Here is a 19,136-nt window from a genome sequence, read left to right on the forward strand (position 1 = left end):
TGTTTTACTCCGGTCTTCATTGTGCCTCAATGACAAGAATGCAGTATATCAATGTGGAACGAAATGTTATTTTTCCTTTCGGTAGGAATAGTTTTTCTACCGTAGATTTGAACTTTGGTATTTAAAGCTAGTATGTACAATGCATTTAACTTTAGTCTACGTATTACACAAATGATAAAGAATGAACTTTAAAAAGCAAGCTATTGCGTTGTACACTCATGTCCAAAATGATTGTCGCATATCTATAACTGTCTTCTTGTAAGAATATAATTTGATAAAGATTTTGCAGGGTACTTTTAATACTGATACTGTGTATATAATCGGGAAATGTATATTTGTGGTAAATTTCATTGGAAAAGAATTATAAATACGAAAATTAGAATGAGTTAAACAAAATGTTGCTAAATGGGCAAGAAAGTTTTATTTTAGTTTTATTATTATTTACCGCTCTTTTGACATGAAATTTTGCCACATACATGTCTTTGCCGATTATACACATAACATAAATACGGGGCGAATTCGTTATCAAATTATTCTTAGAACATTTATAGACATGCGACAATAATTTTGAACATGTGTACAGTGTACGATATTCTTAGGGATGAGTAAATGAATTGTTACTAAAGTTTTAGTAACAAATTGTGAAGGTAAACAGAGCATTCATAATCTAAACTAAGAATTTAACCAGTAGCAATTACGAACACAACGTGAAGAATTTGGACTGTATGGAGTAATATTTTATCTGAAACCGCAAATGGTAGTTTCTAACCACTTCGTCCAGTTTTAATGCATTAGTGGGTGGTATATTCCTCGGACGTTGCTCGCTATTAACGCTTTTAATTCAGCGATTAACGTTAAAACGAAGTGGTTCAGTTTCAATCACCATAGAGCTCTTCCTGAAGTGGGACTCCCTATATTCTGGACAAAATTGATCTGTCAAGTATCTTTCGGGCGGACACTGTAAATGTCCTGATAAACCAAACAAACTTGAACTAATGTTCACAATACTAAGCACATTGCCTTCCGGACATTAGGTGTTCCATGTTAATACAGGGTTACGGACGTAGTTTTGCTTGCTGTAGAGATCAATTCTTGATTGAATAAACTCTCCCTTAGCCTAAATGGCATAATAGAGGGACGTAAAACTGAACCAATTATTAAATTATTGATTGAATAAAATTCACGAACAAGTATCATGAGAAAGGAAGGGGGACTATGAACTGTGGTAATTGAGTTATTCGGTAAGCTCACTGCCCCCCCTCCAAATAAATTCTAGTAACTTAGAGCAACTCCGATAAATGTCGCGATCCATACTTTCTAATTCTTTTGAGGACCTGCGAAAAGGTTTCTCGTTCAGTTGATTCAAGTTCTTGACAGCGAACTCTTTAAAAACTAGGGTAAATTGAATACAATTGTATTGAAAAGTGTGGATTTGTGTACTTAAATCTTTTGGTTTTGCTAGTACAGGAATTTAGCGACTTCAGAATTTAGTTTTCATAAACTACCAGGGAAGCAAGAAAGTTTGTGCGCTTTTATACTATGAAATAAAGCTATCAATTACAGGGTTTTAACGGTTTATTTATTCGGCAAAATAGCCTCCATTCGCTTCTACAATCTTCTCCCAGCGCTCAACAAGCTTGTAAATGCCAGTTTTGTAGAATATTTGTTCCCGAGACTTGAAAAACTCAGCAACTGCATTTTTGACGTCTTGTTCAGTCTTGAACTGCCTGCCACGCATAAAGAAGTCCATGGCCAAGAATAAATGGTAATCCGAAGGGGCGACATCTGGGGAGTAGGAAGGATGAGGTAGAAGCTCCCAACCAAGTTCTGAGATTACCTCCAGCGTCTGTTTTGTGGTGTGAGGGCGCACGTTGTCCTGGTGATAGAGCACACCTCTTCTGTTCACTAGTGCTGGCTGTTTCTGGGTCAGTTTGGTGTCTACCGTTCTCAGTTGTGATGAGTACACATCTTTGGTAATTCTTACCACGTTCCAAGAATTCGTAGTGCACGATACCGTTTGTAGTCCACCAAACACAGAGCAAAACCTTGCGTTGATAGATATTGGGTTTTGCAGTCAAAGGCTTCGGATCATTCGGTGATAGCCAATGGTATGACGGTATTTATTGTCATACATGACGGTATAGTGACCGTCACAAGTTACTATACGGTCCAAAATTGGACAGATTTTGTCTCGTCAACAAAGATGAACAGATATTCAGTCTTAGAACTTGGCTCGTAGCGGTCAGCTGGTGAGGGACGCACTGACAGTTTCCAGGTCGTCCCAACTGATGCTGACTTTCCCGAATTGTTTCCCTGCTTACCTCGAATCGGTGAGCAACTTCCTCACACGTTTGACTGGAATCATCTTCAATAGCGGCTTTCAGGTGGTCCATATCCACTGATTTAGCCCTCCCAGAGCGAGGCTTATCTTGCAAGATCTCGTCACCAGTTGAAAAGGTCTGGAACAATTTTTGTGCTGTAAGTTTACTTATTACACCCTCTCCGAACGCAACACATTTTCCTAGCTGCTTCTGCACCATTTGCCCCCAATTTAAACTCGTAAAGCAAACAAGCTCTAAAAACTTCATTTGACACTGACATGATCACGAGCGATTTTTACACACCACACTAACAAATGCGTTATTATATTCACCGTGGCTGATGCGTCAATGAATAAGCTTTCCCAAACAGTCAAAACTTTCATGCTACGGTGACAGATGTCGCCGCAGCATCCAAATGGAAGCGGGAGGGGTTCAAAAGCGCATGAACTTTCTTGCTTCCCTGGTATATTTGTGGCAGTACGCATTGATGACCGTCGGGAGTCAATTTGGAGACCCTTATATTAAAGATTCTGGAGAGCCATGAAATCTGGGCGGCGTAACTTAATATTAAAAGCAGAAAGAGCCAGAGATCAGATAGTGTTACTCATAAAAATTTCCAAACTTTCCTTATAGACCAGAAGTTGATGTGCAGTTTGAAGTTAATCAATGTCCACCCAAATTTATACGCTAAAGATTTTCAAAGCAATCATTACTACGTATTCATACGACCAGTCGTTCTTTCAGAAAAATGTTCCGGAGGAGCACACTTAAATTCCAAGGGGCCATTGGTACTATTCTATATTGCAGGCGCATTATTTTGGTCTCCCGGGGGCAGTGCCCCCAAAAACGTCGGGAAGAAATACTGCATATGCTAGAATTTTGCAGATACTATTTACCTCACTTTCTAAATTTAGTTTCTAGCGCCTTTGTAACAAATTTTAAAAATGCAAGGCATGAGGTTGCATAAACCTGAAGTAGAAAACTGGAGTACAGGCAGATCTATCTACCGGAATCGAACGACTCCTATAAAATGTATTAGGTAGACCTGTGCTGCTAAAAAAAAAAAAAAAAAAAAAAAAAAAAAAATAATCCTACAAATTAACTCTCACAGCATACGTTGAATAGGCAAAAGACTTGCACAAATTCCCCCACCTTTATTCAGACATTAACTGCTTACCTGCTAGACTTTTACGAACACTTCAGCGCAAGCACATTAAGTATATCATAATTTTGCCGGAAGACTCTTTTCAGTAGTATCCTGAAACTAACATCTTAGACTTTAACCTACTCTTTCTACTTTCAGACCAAGTAGGGAATAACTTGCTGGGGTTGACTATAAACTGTAAAACAAGAAAGAAAAAAGAAAATAAATCCTTTTCTGCACACAACGTAGTACCATCAATAATAATAATAATAAACTGCACTCCTGAACTTTCCGCTAAAGGCTCATTTTTTTAATTTGTCCGCAAAAGTTTAACTAGGGAGTTTAACATGTTTTTCACCACTAAATCCATGGGACTGTGAAGTATTTGTATAAGGGGCTCGTTGAACAGTTCTTGCTGTACTAGGAATTACTTTGATAGGACATCCTGCTCAGCGAATCCGCGACTCTTAAGCAGGTGGATCATGCTAAAGGTGATGGGCAAATTGCGGCCCGCAGGCCACATCCGCCTCACTGAAATGTTTTATCGACCCGCGACTAATTTCTAGTATGAATTTAACTGCGAGAATCAGTGCATCCTAGTTCGAACCTTTGGACAAAAATGCAGTCAACAGTTTTAGTAATTTTTTTTTTCATTTTTCAATCATTAATATGGCTTAGTGTTACAAAAATTTTGTAACTTTTTTTTCTTAAATGCGGTTTTCCTTTGCGCCGCACCCTACGCAAGAAAGTTTACTAAACTCTTCCAAACGATTGGCTATACATAGGATAGGAAAGTTTTCAGCTGTCATGTTCCTTCTAAGTATTATAATGTTAGTAGTGGCTTCACAAAACTTAACTAGTTTGAGAGTTGGAGGGGATATGATCTTATTCGATAATGGTTCTAGCGTTTAACTTCCTGCAATGGGCTTTGTATAGTTATAGTTGATCAATTTTGTTACTGTATATACCGAACTATTCCAAGAAGGCGCTGAACAGGTTTTAATTATCCCCCCCCCCAAAAAAAAAGTAATTCTAGAGAATTATGTATAGAAAAATAAGCCCGCATTTGTTGAATGTATTGTAGTTGGTCCCTTTTCTAAACTGTTTCTTTATGAAGTAATTTTCTCTAATCCTGCTTCACTTAAGTTCCGAGTGTATGCGTGCGGGATTTTCTTTTCCTGCTGGTAGGATTGTTTGGTGGCTTTAACTGCGCATTGTTCGAGATAAAATGACTTCAGAATAAGCTCGTTATGTCTCGTAAGAGGTGGCAGACTCACGATGTGGCAGCAGTTGCCTGCAGCGTCATCAAATTGGTCTTTTCAGATTTACGTTCAACCTTCCTCTCCCCTCGTATGTAGTAAACGAAAGCACACCCGCTCATCTAAACGTAGTGGTAGGTTGGATTACATATCACATGCTTTCAGTTTCCCAAGTAATTCCTTACGGAGCTGAACAAAAAAAAAATGTCAATTAACAAGTATAATTTATTGAATTAAGTATTCAAGAAATGTTAAACCGACAGGCTGTTACTTTAAATTGATGCATCTTCAAAATTTATGCATACTGCAGTTAAGGATAAGAACGTTGAAACCTCCACTTAATTTGTCAAAAATAGAAAATGTCCATTTCGAGTTTTGTAACAAGCAAATTATCTTTCGGATATGCCGTCAGGGTTGCCATACGTTCGTTTTCTGCTAGTCATTGGTTTCTCCACTGTTCCTGTCCCGATCGTTCTTCGGGACGATTAAATGCAGTGACGAAATCCGCTTTTAAGTATTGTGTAGATCCCGCTAAATTCCACATTCGCGAGTTAAAGAAAATTTAATACATTGGGTGTATTGAATATGTTGAAGCATACATATACAAAATTAAAACATTCTAAATTATAAAATAACAATATACAAAATATTAATGGAATAAAATAAGGAAAAGTAAACTGCTACAGAAATTCACAAATCAACTTTCCTACTTGTATTTAAATTTAGTTATCGTAACTTACATAGTGCAAATTCGCAAGTTTAGAATTACACAGGGAGGGGGGGGAGAAGTCGGAGGGGAATTGATTTCGTTCCTTCCTCGGAAATTTGGAAGTAGTTCAAAATTTTGTATGCGAACAAAAACAATTCTCGAAGAATGTGAAATTATATCCCCTCAAATTCTCGATTCTCTCCTGCAAGTACTAATCTTAAAGGCTTACCACAAAAATTTAACGAGTACCACAAATTTGAGATTAAACTGCAGTATTCAGTTACCAATCAGTGGGAAGGGAAGAGGTGGCAATTACGTTAAAATGTTCATATCTCGGAATCGCTGAAGGTTAGACTTGAAATATGGTATTTGGACTTTTCACTTTGATTTTTGACCTAGATTTTTTTTTTTTTTTTTAAAAGTATGGGAATTAACTGTTTATTTCTGTAACTTCTTAAGGTTAGAGGCATGGAATTTGGTATCTCTCACTTAAAATAGATTTGTTATTTGATTCTTCCCCTAGAAGGGAAGTAAAAAAAAAAAAAAGTGGCAATTGTAATTATGAGCATATCTCGAAATCCCTAAACAGTACACATGTTAATCTGACGTCTCCTTTAGAAGGATAAAGTGGGGGATGAAATTCACAATAAGATGGCTATATGTCGAAATCTTAGATTTCTTAGGGATGTGTGAAGTGCGAGGCCGTAAACCGGACATTTTCCGGGTCTGGGCCGTAGTTCCCAACTAGCCGAAGACTAGTAAATAAATATAAATATATATATATATATATATATATATATATATATATATATATATATATATATATATATAAATAAATCTTTTTTTAAAATTTTCAATAAAGAGGCTGTTAATTTTATTAAACTTAATAGTAACGATACTGTATAGTATTTAAATCTGTCTGTTCCGAAATTGCAAAATTATTTATGGATGCATATGCGATGGTTAGTATGGCTGGTCATCAATCAGCTATAATAATAGTGGAACTCCATAATTTCCCATAGTAGTTTGACGGGGCTTGTGTAGGCTTCGCACAATTCATTTGCACGTATTCTGTTCAGTATGTTGGCCTAGGATAGGAAAGGACAATCGACGTACCCATTGTAACATGAATATATGACAATATAGTATTGAAACTGATACAGAAGCGCACGTTTCCACACAACTTGTATTCTAGGGGTAAAATTCAAACTAATGCACTCCGTCTGTACCAAATGATAGGAATAACTTTAACTTTTAAACTTCCCTATACACTTAATTTCTTCTTTGCATAGCAGTTCTCGATTTACTCAAGGTCTTTAACCTGACTTTTTTTTTAAACATGACTTAAAAAGTCATAAACACTATTAACTGAAATAAAGGAACTTCACGCTTCAAGTATTAGGTCAGCTCTAGCTTCCCTGCTTCATATGCGAAGTCGCAGTCTGTGAAATGAAATGGCAGACGTGCAGTTTTAAGTATATATGGAAGGGTTACACGTGAATGTGGGTAACTGTATAACGTACAGTGATATGCGTGAAGAATGCCTAGTAGTGGGTGGGTGGTTGGGTGCATGCTAGCATTTTTTCATCGGCAGCTGCATTTGATTATATTGCGTGTGTTGATTCACTAGAATTGGGGTCATTATGGCGGGGTTAGTGTACTCAGACGTCTAGCCAAATTTGTCTACTTTCGTATATTTGATTATGCAATGTCGGAACGTAAGCTCTTTCAGGAATCTTGTCTGGTTGTATATAAGGTAGCACTGACACTTCTAAACTTGTCTGATTAAAAGTAGCCAGCTTCATAACTCTTTTTAAAATCAGTTATATTAAAGGCTAATCTGAAATCGAAAACTAGTCTTACTTTCAGCCTAATATTTTGAGTAAGCAGCTTAACGGAAGTTTTTAAAGTAGTTTTCAAGGGCATCTAGCAATTTTTAAATTCGGTATTTATGCAATTTTAACGGATTTGAGCATTTCAGAATAGTATAATACATGAAATAAGATTCAATTATCAAATAAAGAACTTGTCTGGGTTTCCTGTTTTTAATGTGACAGTACTTTAACTCACTTGACCTAAAATATTTCCCGGATTTTTTATTCCATACTAAGGGGTATTGCTTTAGGTCCACCAGTTTACGAAAATGCCTTCTGGGCTGTTTTTAAATGTCGGAGGAACTATTCTACCATTGGTACTTAGTTTCCACTTTAAAAAATATTCTGGGGCCTTTTTCACAAATCTTAGTATGGAAACTTCAGCTTTGAGAAGGAAATTCTCAATTGAATATATCGCTTCAGATTTGTAAAATGGCAATGTTACTAGGGAACGAAGCTGTTCAAAGGGGAATTGGAAGAGCGGTTCAGAGCTCCCATAATTTTAATGCTTCAAACTATTTCTGCATAGGTCTTGTTCTGAGGAAACCTTGACCATAATTAATATAAAATTTCAAAAAAACTTTCGCAAAGGTTTTAGAGCACAAACTATGAGCTTAGATCGTAACCTAGAAATTCAGGTTCGAATCCCGACTGGGTATTGTAAGTTTTCTCTCAAGTCAAGCCATATAGTGCGGTGGTAACTTTGAAAGTACAGAAGAAAACTGCCCCCTCTTCTTTTTTTTTCTTTTTTCACGAATATTTCCAGCGTATTTCCTTGTTGTGTTTGGAACTTCAATGCTAATTTAAAAGCTATTAAACACTACCGGAAGTGACTAATTTTACAGAATTATTTTTGACAACTCTTGTGATAGTTATGGTACAAACGTAAAAAGTATTTGAACACTACAATGCTTCATGTTGAAGTACTACTTAAAGTACAATAAATTTAAATTATTAGTAACTTCAAATTATAAAAGCATCCAGTAAATTTATTGAAGTAGATGATTAACTGCAATTAATATCTTTGAATAACTTCAATTGTTATGCATAAGTAGAGTATTAACGACAGTTCGTTAGACAGGCATCAGAACAGTAGAATTTTCATACTGTTCAAAGCATAAGGCTGTTTTTTCTTAAAACTAGCACATCCTTGTGTCCAGTGCTATAGTAGTAAAATTTTCGTATTGTGTAAGTTCTGTAAACTTCTACAGAAGTATGTTTAGTAGTTTCATAAGACATGACAATAGACATTTTCTAAAATGAACAATGTACAGCGCACATATTTTGTTAAAATATAAAGGATTACGGCACACTTTTATGGTCTAAACGAATTTTTTCTTGATACCCCATAGATAAATTAATCAATAAGTGGATGTAGATATGCAGAAAGAGCTCATTGCAAGAAGGAACTGAAAATCGCGCTATGTATGTTTTACGTGATCGGTACGTGATTTTCCTCTACTTTTACATTTTAAGTTCTGCTGGGTCGCAGTGGCTGTGGTAGAGCGTTCACCTCTGGTGCATGAGTCTCTAGTTCAATCCCAGCTCGCGCCAGATGAACTGGGTTAGATGAACAAGTGTGTGTGTGTGGGGGGGTTTCTAAGTTTTCCGTTTCCTCCCTGTCTTCATTCCACTATTTCATTAATTTCTCATCAGTCTCCTTTAACCTACACGACATAACTGTGGGGCGTAAAACTGATTGAATGTAATATTTAGTTTTAATATCTGCTCCATCAACTAACTAGATGTCTTAACTTTTGACCATTTACATTCTACCTAATTTGGTGATTGATAAATAAATTCTTCTTCGGTAAGTGTAGGAATTTAGGTAAACCACTCCGTATGAAAGGTTGCAAGTTTATCCGGTATACAAATGTATACTAATGTCCAAAATTATTGTCGCATGTCTATAAATATGTTGCTGCAGGAATATAAATTCGCCCGGTATTTCTTATAATGTTAGTATGTGTATAATCGTCAGACATGTGGCAAATTTCATGTCAAGACAGTAAATAAGAACAATAAAACTAAAAAACTTTCTTGTGCATTTAGCAACATTTTTTTACCCATTCTAATTTTCGTATTTATAATTTTGCTATGAAATTTACCACAAATATACATTTCCCGATTATATACACAGTATCTCTATTAAAAGTACCCTGAAAAATCAATATCAAATTATATTCTTAGTCAGATATGTGACAGTCATTTTGGACATGCGTGTACATCGTTGGCTTGGCATACTTCTAAATAGCTGTATTAGAGACCGTAGCATTTTTTGATACGTACCTTAAGGGGTGGAAAGGGTTCAAAGTGGAACAGGAACAGGTGGTTTAATTCATGTAAAAAAAAAAATCTCATAAATTCCTCATGTTAGGAAGACGAAATTCCGTATGTAAACTAAATTAAAATTTGACATATGACTTATATGGTTAAAAAAATGACACCCCTCGAAGGTGGAAAAAATGAAACTACCTTTTATTAGTATCGAATTCAGTTTTCGGTGTCGCTAAGATAGTGAAATTTCCGGTGCTATGTAAGTGCAAGTGTAGTACCAATGGGGGTAGGGGTGCAAAATAATTTCCAAAATTAACTATTTTCGGGGTCGCTAACCTGATTGGTGACAAATCCAATGATATTCAAGCCTAAGTTTAGTCAACTGTCAGCTGGCCTGGAAATTGATAGGAGCAACGCTGAAATTGCTTGTTCATATTGAGGGCAACGCCAAAAGCGTCAGTCGGATCTGAATTAACAGGGGGCAACACACACAGCGTTGCTCTCGAGTATTCTAATTGTGCATAAACATTCCTGTGCGAAGCCGGTCACTTCTGCTAGTAAATGGAAAAAGTACTAGAACTTGAAGCAGGTGTAATCTAAAATTAAGCAGGGGATATACGGGCGTATACCTTAACCCATTAACGCCGAAATTATTTTTTCTTTTTATTTTCGGTGAAATTTGTAATTTTGAGTTATTTAGGTGTAAAGACCATTTACGAGAAATTTTGAGTTCGTGACGTAAGCGGTTTTGTTGGGGTGCCCCGTGATCATATGAACACGCTAGGCGTTTAAGTACTTTCGTATATCATGATTAAGTGGATGCCCTGTTAAATTATTAACACATATGGAAAAGAAAAGAGGCATTTATTGTCTTAGAAATTGTTACACTTTAAAAGAGAAAAATAAACACAGTATTTGGACTATGGAATTGTCAAGTTATGGAGCCCAATATCTATGGAACTTTATGGAAATAGAAAAAATGGTAGGCGCTCAAACCTATGCTACATTTGAAACATTTCGTAGGTACTGTGTTTGAACACAGTGTACTTGCACAACCGAACGCATTGACCGAACCACTAAGTGGTTTCTCCCATAAAGACAAACGTCATCCCTTACATGGTGTTGTTGACTGCAGGACTCAGAAATATCTGGAAGCCCTGCATCTAATAGAATGGCTTTATAATTTTGCAAATAAGTTTGTACAATATATCTTGCAAATTCTAAGTGTGAGATGCCTATTCTGCTTTTCTCAACATTAGCCATGCTATTCCTGCGATACATCAATCATCCAAGAGAGAGGCGCCCACCACCACATTTTGGACTTGATTCTAGTTCTATAATATGAGATATCCTGGTCCATTTGATCAGTAAGTTTCATGGGCTTGCTAATATTCTCCGAATTCATACGAACGAGTACTTTCTATTTTCATTTTGGAAATTTTGTTCATTAAAAACAGACTGAACGCCGTTACGTAACGCAGTTGTAACGACAGAGTTGTCACATCATCTTCACCAAGTCGAGTATTATGTGTAAAAACAACTTCAGCATGACTGGTAAGTTGTCACCGTGTAATTTTGGTCCATTTCCATCCCTCTTTCCCGAATCTTCATCCGAAAAGGCGTTAGGTCTCGGAGGTTCAGCATGCCTTGCATGTTATGCACGTCATCCGATTCTAAAATGTCAAGAATTTTTTGAAGTGAAAGACCTCTGTATCTAAAGGGAAAACCATACAATTACCAGCAACAGGATTTGCAAAAGTCATTTCAAATAATAATAATAATAATAATAATAATAATAATAATAATAATAATAATAATAAAGTAAAAAGAATAGAGTAAGTCAACTGAAAGCATGTACAAACTGTTCTAAATTGATATACCTGCAAAATTTTACTGTATTATTGACACCTATACGTACGTACGTAATAGAGAAGAAGCTACTTAAACGCCTTGCGTGTTCATATGATCACACTGATGGAAAACGTCAACGACCATGACCCAAATATTTTCAGATGAGTGAAATGTAATCTGTAACAACTTTTGACATCTCTAAAACATAACCCAGCCGAAAATAATTTGAAAGGATAAGATATAAGATTGTATTTTAATACTGCGAGGACGATGCCATTTTTCTTATATTTCTGGCGCGTTGCGGATATCTGTACCTCTAGGTTACATTCACGCCGCAATGTGGAATTTGTTTTGTCTGAATATCGTTAACAGAACCTTCTCCTAGTAGTCAACACACAAAGCGTAAAGAAACCACTGAAAGTATGTTATACAAGGCTTATTTTCATAAATACTACCTGCTGTGATCATATGATCACGCACGGCGTTAATGGGTTAAGACTACATCCTGATTGTCCTTCCCCGTCATAGTTCAGAACTAGTTATACAACATGAACTGCTCGCTTGTTTTAAAATTTGTTTTGTATTCAGTTTTTGTTACATTAAACCCAAAATTAATAAACACCCTGTTTCTAACATGGTTTGAAGAGCTTTTTATCAGTAAGTTACAAGGTCGTCCAGCATGTCACACAACCTGGATGTGCCTTATTTTGCCTTGAATATGACGTTTGAAAAGTGCAAATGTTACGATAGCACCTGTTTCTTCCGCTTGGTGTTAATAACTCAGGGATACCAACTTCAGAATCAACACTTGTTTATAATACGGAATCAGTTTTGTAAGAGCACAAAATGCTTCTCTTTTTTTTTTTTTTTTTTAAATAACTGATCCAAAATTTATTTTTCTTCAGTTTAGGTTCAATTTTTAAACACGGAAGAATTTTAGACATGAACTTTTTTCGTATGCCATGTTTTCTGTTATGTAAATTCCGGAAAATTCTCCAATAAACAGATCAGGAATCGAACCTAGGATCTGAATTAGTGCTATCGCGCTATTTGCATAACTCGGAACAGTCAGTCTATAAAAGTGAAAGCTATCGTTATTGTGCGTTATCGAGTAAGTGAAAGATGACAACAGCCGAATGAAATGTTCACCTACCTAGTTTATTTATTTATTTATTTATTTATTATAACGTAAATCCTGCCCCTTTGATTAAAGGTCATATCCTAAAGGGGTTGCAGCTTCAGTTTCCATAAACCTATTCTCACTATGAAATTACAAAAATAGCTGTAATCCCTGTTCTTAAAAAATAAGATCTTAATGTATGTTAATTTACATTAGGCTAATTTCTGAGGAATTCAAAGGGGTTGACTAAATGCACCAACTGCTAGGTAAACTGCAGTGTGATCTATAAATGTAGAAGCAAAGTAAAATTGATTGGAAAGGAAACCTGTATTTTTTTTTTAACCTGTAAATCGAATGAAATTAAATTTGGCAGTTAACTCAGATGATTGCTAAGGAATGTTTAAATAAAAAAATGAGTAGTTTATCCTGCTTGTCAGACATCACGCCTTACAAAAGGTGTTCCTAGTATGTTTCGTACTTAACGCACTTAAACCCATACCCTACATTCTAAAATTTTACTGAACTTTGAAGAACTTCAAATTTAGAAAGTGAGCCATACAATGTGTGCAAAAGGCTTACGTAAACTAATAATTGGTTTGATTAGATAAATTAGAACTTCAAACTGCATACCAAAATTAATGGTTTAACAAGTTTCGGAAATGGCAGTTTAACACTGTTTTGTAGGTAGTACCTAGCTGTCACTGACCTTAACTGTGCGGTATTACCTCGGGCTTTGTCAATCTGAATAATTCACTTGCACGAATTGATTTGGCTGAAAACGGGATAAAAGGCGCTTTAGCCACTACAGAGATAGAGGCCTACCATCTGGATGAGCTCAGCTTCGGCGTCTTTCTAACTTCAGAATTGAATTCTGAAGAGTTGCAGCTATTAGTATTGAATAAGCTAAATTTGTAATTTCTGACTAGGATTTTATGTTGGGAATGCTCATAGGGATGATTGAAGTTCGGGAAAACTTTTATTGACGCCTTAAAGCACAATGAAACCTTTAAGAAACCGGTGGAGTGCGTAATTTCAGGAATGGAATCTATTAAGCGGTAATCATTTGCAATGTACAGTAAATAAATTTGTTACAAATAGTTTCATATAGGCAATCGATGTTGAGAAATTGCACAGGATTCAAATGTAATGTTGTTGCTTAGGTAATATTCTCTGTAGTGATAATCAAAGTTTAATGTCACTGTTATAATTTTTCAATTTTAATGATCTCCGAAATAGTTAAAATAGGGCAGATTTTGATTTTGACTAGCATCTCGTTCAGCAAAGAGGCTGAGATATGGACCTACAGTTTTGACTCGGAAGCTCACGTGGTTCAGATCCCACGTTAAACCAGGTCTCCTACCTACACCAAGGGTGCGTACGCTAACAGCTTAGCCAAGAAGCTCTACTGTAGAATGGAAATATATGGTTATTCAGATTGAAAAAAATGTTCCCACTCTAGTTATTGCGTGATAGAATCCTTTAATCTTTATTTTTTTTTTTTTTTTAACTAATGCTGGATTTTTAAAAACATATCTAAATGCTATATTGTACCAAAAAAAAAAAAAAAAAGGCTTCAGGAAAGTTTATCCACATTACATGCTTTAGGCTCAATGGAAATTTTGTGTGCTTTTAAAAATAGACAATACTTAGTATTCTATATGATCCACTTTACTTACGATATTTTTTCACGTTCAAATATACCTGCAAATTTATCCAGGTAGTACTCATGTTCATATTTGTTAAAACCTGCAAGAAAATTAGCGAACCCAGCATACTTCCAGTAAATTAAGTCCTAACCTATTTATATGGTTGATCTAGAATATTTTAACTTGTCAGTGTCTCCATTCACCCGAACTGGAGCGAAAATAAAATAACAATAAACTGACATCCTTCACACGTAAGAGTTGCCTCAGAATTCACACAAAAACAAAGGGTCATTATTCAAACAAATATAAAATACCTATCTTGAATGTAAAACTAAACTTCAAGATACATACGGAATTCTTAAATGAAGCAAATGAGGGTTTTAGTGTACAGTAATCAAATGCTTTTTCGTGTTGTAGTAAGACAGGTCGAATGTAGTTACCTTGGTTAATTTTCAGATGTTTTTGTAAAAGGGGGGGGGGCAAGATTCTTTTGAGCCCTTGAGTGTCTTTGAACTGATTAGCGTCTGGAAAAGGAAGGATTGTCCTGTATATAGCTTAAAAAAAAAAAAAAGTCCGTATTGTGTCCATGAAAGAGGCTTTATTCTATTCTAAACTTTTAATTTTTAATCTGCAATGCAAGAAACGGGTACTTCCGATAATTTTAATACTACGAAGCATCTGTTAATTTTTCATACCTATGTCATTAGATAGCTAGTCTCTTACGAGATTTCTTTGGGTTTAACTTAAATTCTTCGTACGCAATGCCTTGAGTTTCTATGTAGCAACTGGTAGGAAAAACTGTATACTGTAACTTAAATTTTGAAAAATTCAAGATTATATTGAGTGCATCAAACATAAATTTTTCTCTTTACAGTGGTCTCAACTTCCAAGACTTAATGGCGAGGCAAGGTACAATAGATTCTCCACCAAAGACTCCGTTTATTCTTGGCTTCGAGTGCTCTGGAGAAATAGCTGAAATAGGCGAAGGCGTTGAAGGTTTTTCGGTAAGTACCACTTTTCCTCACTACTGATTGACTTAGTGGCCCAAAAGTAGGTCTACTTTCATGTAGTATTGTAAACTTTCATGTAGTTGTTCGTATAACAAGTGTTAACTTGTTCTCTCAAGTAGTTTGTGTGCAGGCTTTGTTGCAGTTAAGTCTTGCGTGTTAATTGTGAAAATAGATAAACTTTAATATCGTGCGGTAATCAAATTTTTAGTTTTGGATGGATTAACCGCTACGGAAATTCATCCGAAGTTTACAAAATTGTAGGGGACTCTGCTCCTTCCATGCTAACCGTTAAAAGGTGGGCAGATGAATTTAAACGTGGTCTCACATCCCTCGAAGATGACCCACGTAAAGGAAGGCCGAAAACCGCAACCACACCGGAAACAATTGAAAAAGTGCATAATGATGTGTTGGTCGACAGGCGAGTGAAGGTGAGATAGCTAAGTGTGGGGATATCGGAGGAACGGGTGCGAAACATCTCGCACAAAGAACTAGGGATGCGAAAGTTCTGCGCAAGATGGGTGCTGCATTTGCTGACTGCCGACCAAAGGAAATGCGAACTATTTTCGCAGCAATCTTTGGACAGATTTAAAGGGATCCAACCAATTGTGTGGCGCTTTGACAATGTATGAGACATGTTCACCACTACATGCCAGAAATGAAACTGCAGTCCAAGCAGTGGGTGGAAGCCGGTGGTGCAGCGCCGAAGAAAGCGAAAACGATCGTATCGGCTGGAAAGGTCATGGGCAGTGTTTTGGGATGCGAAAGGGATCCTGTTAATTGATTACCTTGCAAAAGAGAGAACAATTACAGGCGAATATTACTCCAACCTTCTTGACCAGCTGGATGCCAAAGTTCGCGAGAAGAGGCCTGTATTGAAGAAAATCTTTCACCAGGATAACGCACCTATGCATAAAAGTGCATTGGTGATGGGAAAACTGCGGGATTTTGGGTAAGATTTGCTCGACCATCCCCCATATTCTCCTGATTTGGCACCATCGGACTTATATCGGTTCCCAAACTTAGATTTTTTCTGGCAAGCTCTTCGGATCGAATGAAGTTGTCGTGAATGACTATTTTCACAACCTTCCAGACTAACTTCCGGGAAGGAATATTGATGTTGGAGAAACGCTGGACCAAGTGTATTGAAGTTAAGGGAGATTGTCGAAAAATAAAAATTATTTTTGAACTGGAATTCGCAATCTTTCATTGTCAAGCCGAGAACTTTTCACCCCGCCCTCGTATTTTGACAGTTTGAAGCCCTCATAAGGCCGCGCCTCCATTGCATCCGAATGCGATTGCGAATGCGAATGCGAATTTCCCAGCACGTGTAAATGAATTGGAGTGCCTCGACTAGTTCCGACCTGCGAATTGCGAAAACCGACGAAAAGATGCGAATGCGAACGATCCCAACATGCTGGGATTGTTCGTCCGAATTGATGCGAATGGAGCGTCGTCTGCAGAGAAATTGAGCGCTACGTGAGAGAAGAAAGTTTGTTTTGCGTAAAAGTAGACGACGGTGCGAGGTGCGGAGATAAAAATGAAAATAATAATGGAAATAGATGTTGATGTTTTAATAAATTGTGTTTTTTATAAAGTTCCATTGTGGATCCAAGGTCATCCAGATTACCACAAACGACACGTCGTGAACAAATTATGGGCAGATGTAAGTAAAGAACTTGGAGTGGAAGATATTTATAATTTTATTTGTTTTCTCTTTAAAATATGAAAATCTAATTAATACACGAACCGCAACTTTTTATTCAATTTATATTTCCTCTTTGTTCCTCAAATAATGATTTTACGAATACATATAATTATTGACTAATATGTTTGAAATAGCAAAAACGGGTTTTTTACTCATGGAGAAAATTTTCTTAGAAAGTTGGTTGATTTTGCAATCTCTAATTTTATTTAGTTTATTTATTTCAAAGTGAACATAGCGGTTACCACAGAAGCATAATAATAACAGGAGCGACATTTGCGACATTCACTCTATTTTGCACACAAAGGAAATTAATACAGTATTATTATTATTATTATTATTATTATTATTATTATTATTATTATTATTATTATTATTATTATTATTATTATTATTGCTCTGAAAACTTTAAGATATGAATTTTCAAGCATAAATATTTCACATTGAAGGTTTGAAAGAGATATTACAACTTGATTCGCATTCACGAAACTTCGGATGCAGTAGAGGCACATGAATTCGCAGTTCGCATTCGCATTCGCGTTCGCAGTCGCATTCGGATGCAATGGAGGCGCGGCCTAAGGCCGCGCCTCCATTGCATCCGAATGCGATTGCGAATGCGAATGCGAATTTCCCAGCACGTGTAAATGAATTGGAGTGCCTCGACTAGTTCCGACCTGCGAATTGCGAAAACCGACGAAAAGATGCGAATGCGAACGATCCCAACCTGCTGGGATTGTTCGTCCGAACTGATGCGAATGGAGCGTCGTCTGCAGAAAAATTGAGCGCTACGTGAGAGAAGAAAGTTCTTTTTGCGTGAAAGTAGTCGACGGTGCGAGGTGCGGAGATAAAAATGAAAATAATAATGGAAATAGATGTTGATGTTTTAATAAATTGTGTTTTTTATAAAGTTCCATTGTGGATCCAAGGTCATCCAGATTACCACAAACGACACGTCGTGAACAAATTATGGGCAGATGTAAGTAAAGAACTTGGAGTGGAAGATATTTATAATTTTATTTCTTTTCTCTTTAAAATATGAAAAGCTAATTAATACAGGAACCGCAACTTTTTATTCAATTTATATTTCCTCTTTGTTCCTCAAATAATGATTTTACGAATACATATAATTGTTGACTAATATGTTTGAAATAGCAAAAACGGGTTTTTTACTCATGGAGAAAATTTTCTTAGAAAGTTGGTTGATTTTGCAATCTCTAATTTTATTTAGTTTATTTATTTTAAAGTGAACATAGCGGTTACCACAGAAGCATAATAATAACAGGAGCGACATTTGCGACATTCACTCTATTTTGCGCACAAAGGAAATTAATACACTATTATTATTATTATTATTATTATTATTATTATTATTATTATTATTATTATTATTATTATTATTATTATTATTATTATTATTATTGCTCTGAAAACTTTAAGATATGAATTTTCAAGCAAAAATATTTCACATTGAAGGTTTGAAAGAGATATTACAACTTGATTCGCATTCACAAAACTTCGGATGTAGTAGAGGCACATGAATTCGCAGTTCGCATTCGCATTCGCGTTCGCAGTCGCATTCGGATGCAATGGAGGCGCGGCCTAACACCTAAAGATCGCAGTTTACCAAAGGACCAAATTTTATTCCTAATGTAGGTAGTATACTTTGAGTGCAGTTAAGAGTGTAACACCAGTTCATTAATTCGTGTCACAGTTCTTGAAACTATACAGTAGCTCGGAGTAACTTCAATATTTGACAGTTTAATATTGCGCGGTAGCTTCGAGTGGGTTTGCAGGTGAGGGATTGAAAGGAGATAGGATATTCCATAAGAACACTTACAATTGCTCTAGATTTTTGGAGCAGTCAGCTAACAAAATATTGTCTAAACAATCACTGCACTTGCTTTGTAATATGAACCACATTCAACGCTTCAATGATATCCGTGGTAATGTTAGTGTTCTAAAATGAGAACCTATAATAGAATCTCCTACCAAAACTCGAAGTACTTGAACCTGCGTCATATTACTTTCAAATTTGGAAGCCTGCTCTGCACCACTCTATCAACACTAGCTTCTTGACCGTTCGTGATTATCGTATATGTAAAAATATTTCCAGAATTCCTCTAAACAAGAAGTTAAAAGAAAAAAACTACAATTTTAGGGTATAAAATCATTTTTTTTTTCAAATGGAACTTAGATATAAGCTATTGTAGACTTCATTGATGT

The 19,136-nt window shown here is 36.1% G+C and overlaps 1 protein-coding gene across 2 annotated transcripts in view; it reads left to right on the top strand.

Annotated features, from left to right (window-relative positions):
- LOC145687403 (putative NADPH-dependent quinone oxidoreductase VAT1L) overlaps positions 1–19,136 on the top strand; it is a 126,057-nt gene that overhangs the window by 53,124 nt on the left and 53,797 nt on the right. For both annotated transcript variants that reach the window (XM_081760862.1, XM_081760865.1), the window contains exon 2: positions 15,076–15,205. In XM_081760862.1, the coding sequence (XP_081616988.1) occupies positions 15,076–15,205 (130 nt within the window). The remainder of the gene's footprint in view (positions 1–15,075; positions 15,206–19,136) is intronic.

The sequence above is a fragment of the Thermobia domestica genome, chromosome 1 (genome assembly GCF_964235325.1).
Source record: "Thermobia domestica chromosome 1, izTheDome1.hap1.1, whole genome shotgun sequence".
Classification (NCBI taxonomy): Eukaryota; Metazoa; Arthropoda; class Insecta; order Zygentoma; family Lepismatidae; genus Thermobia; species Thermobia domestica.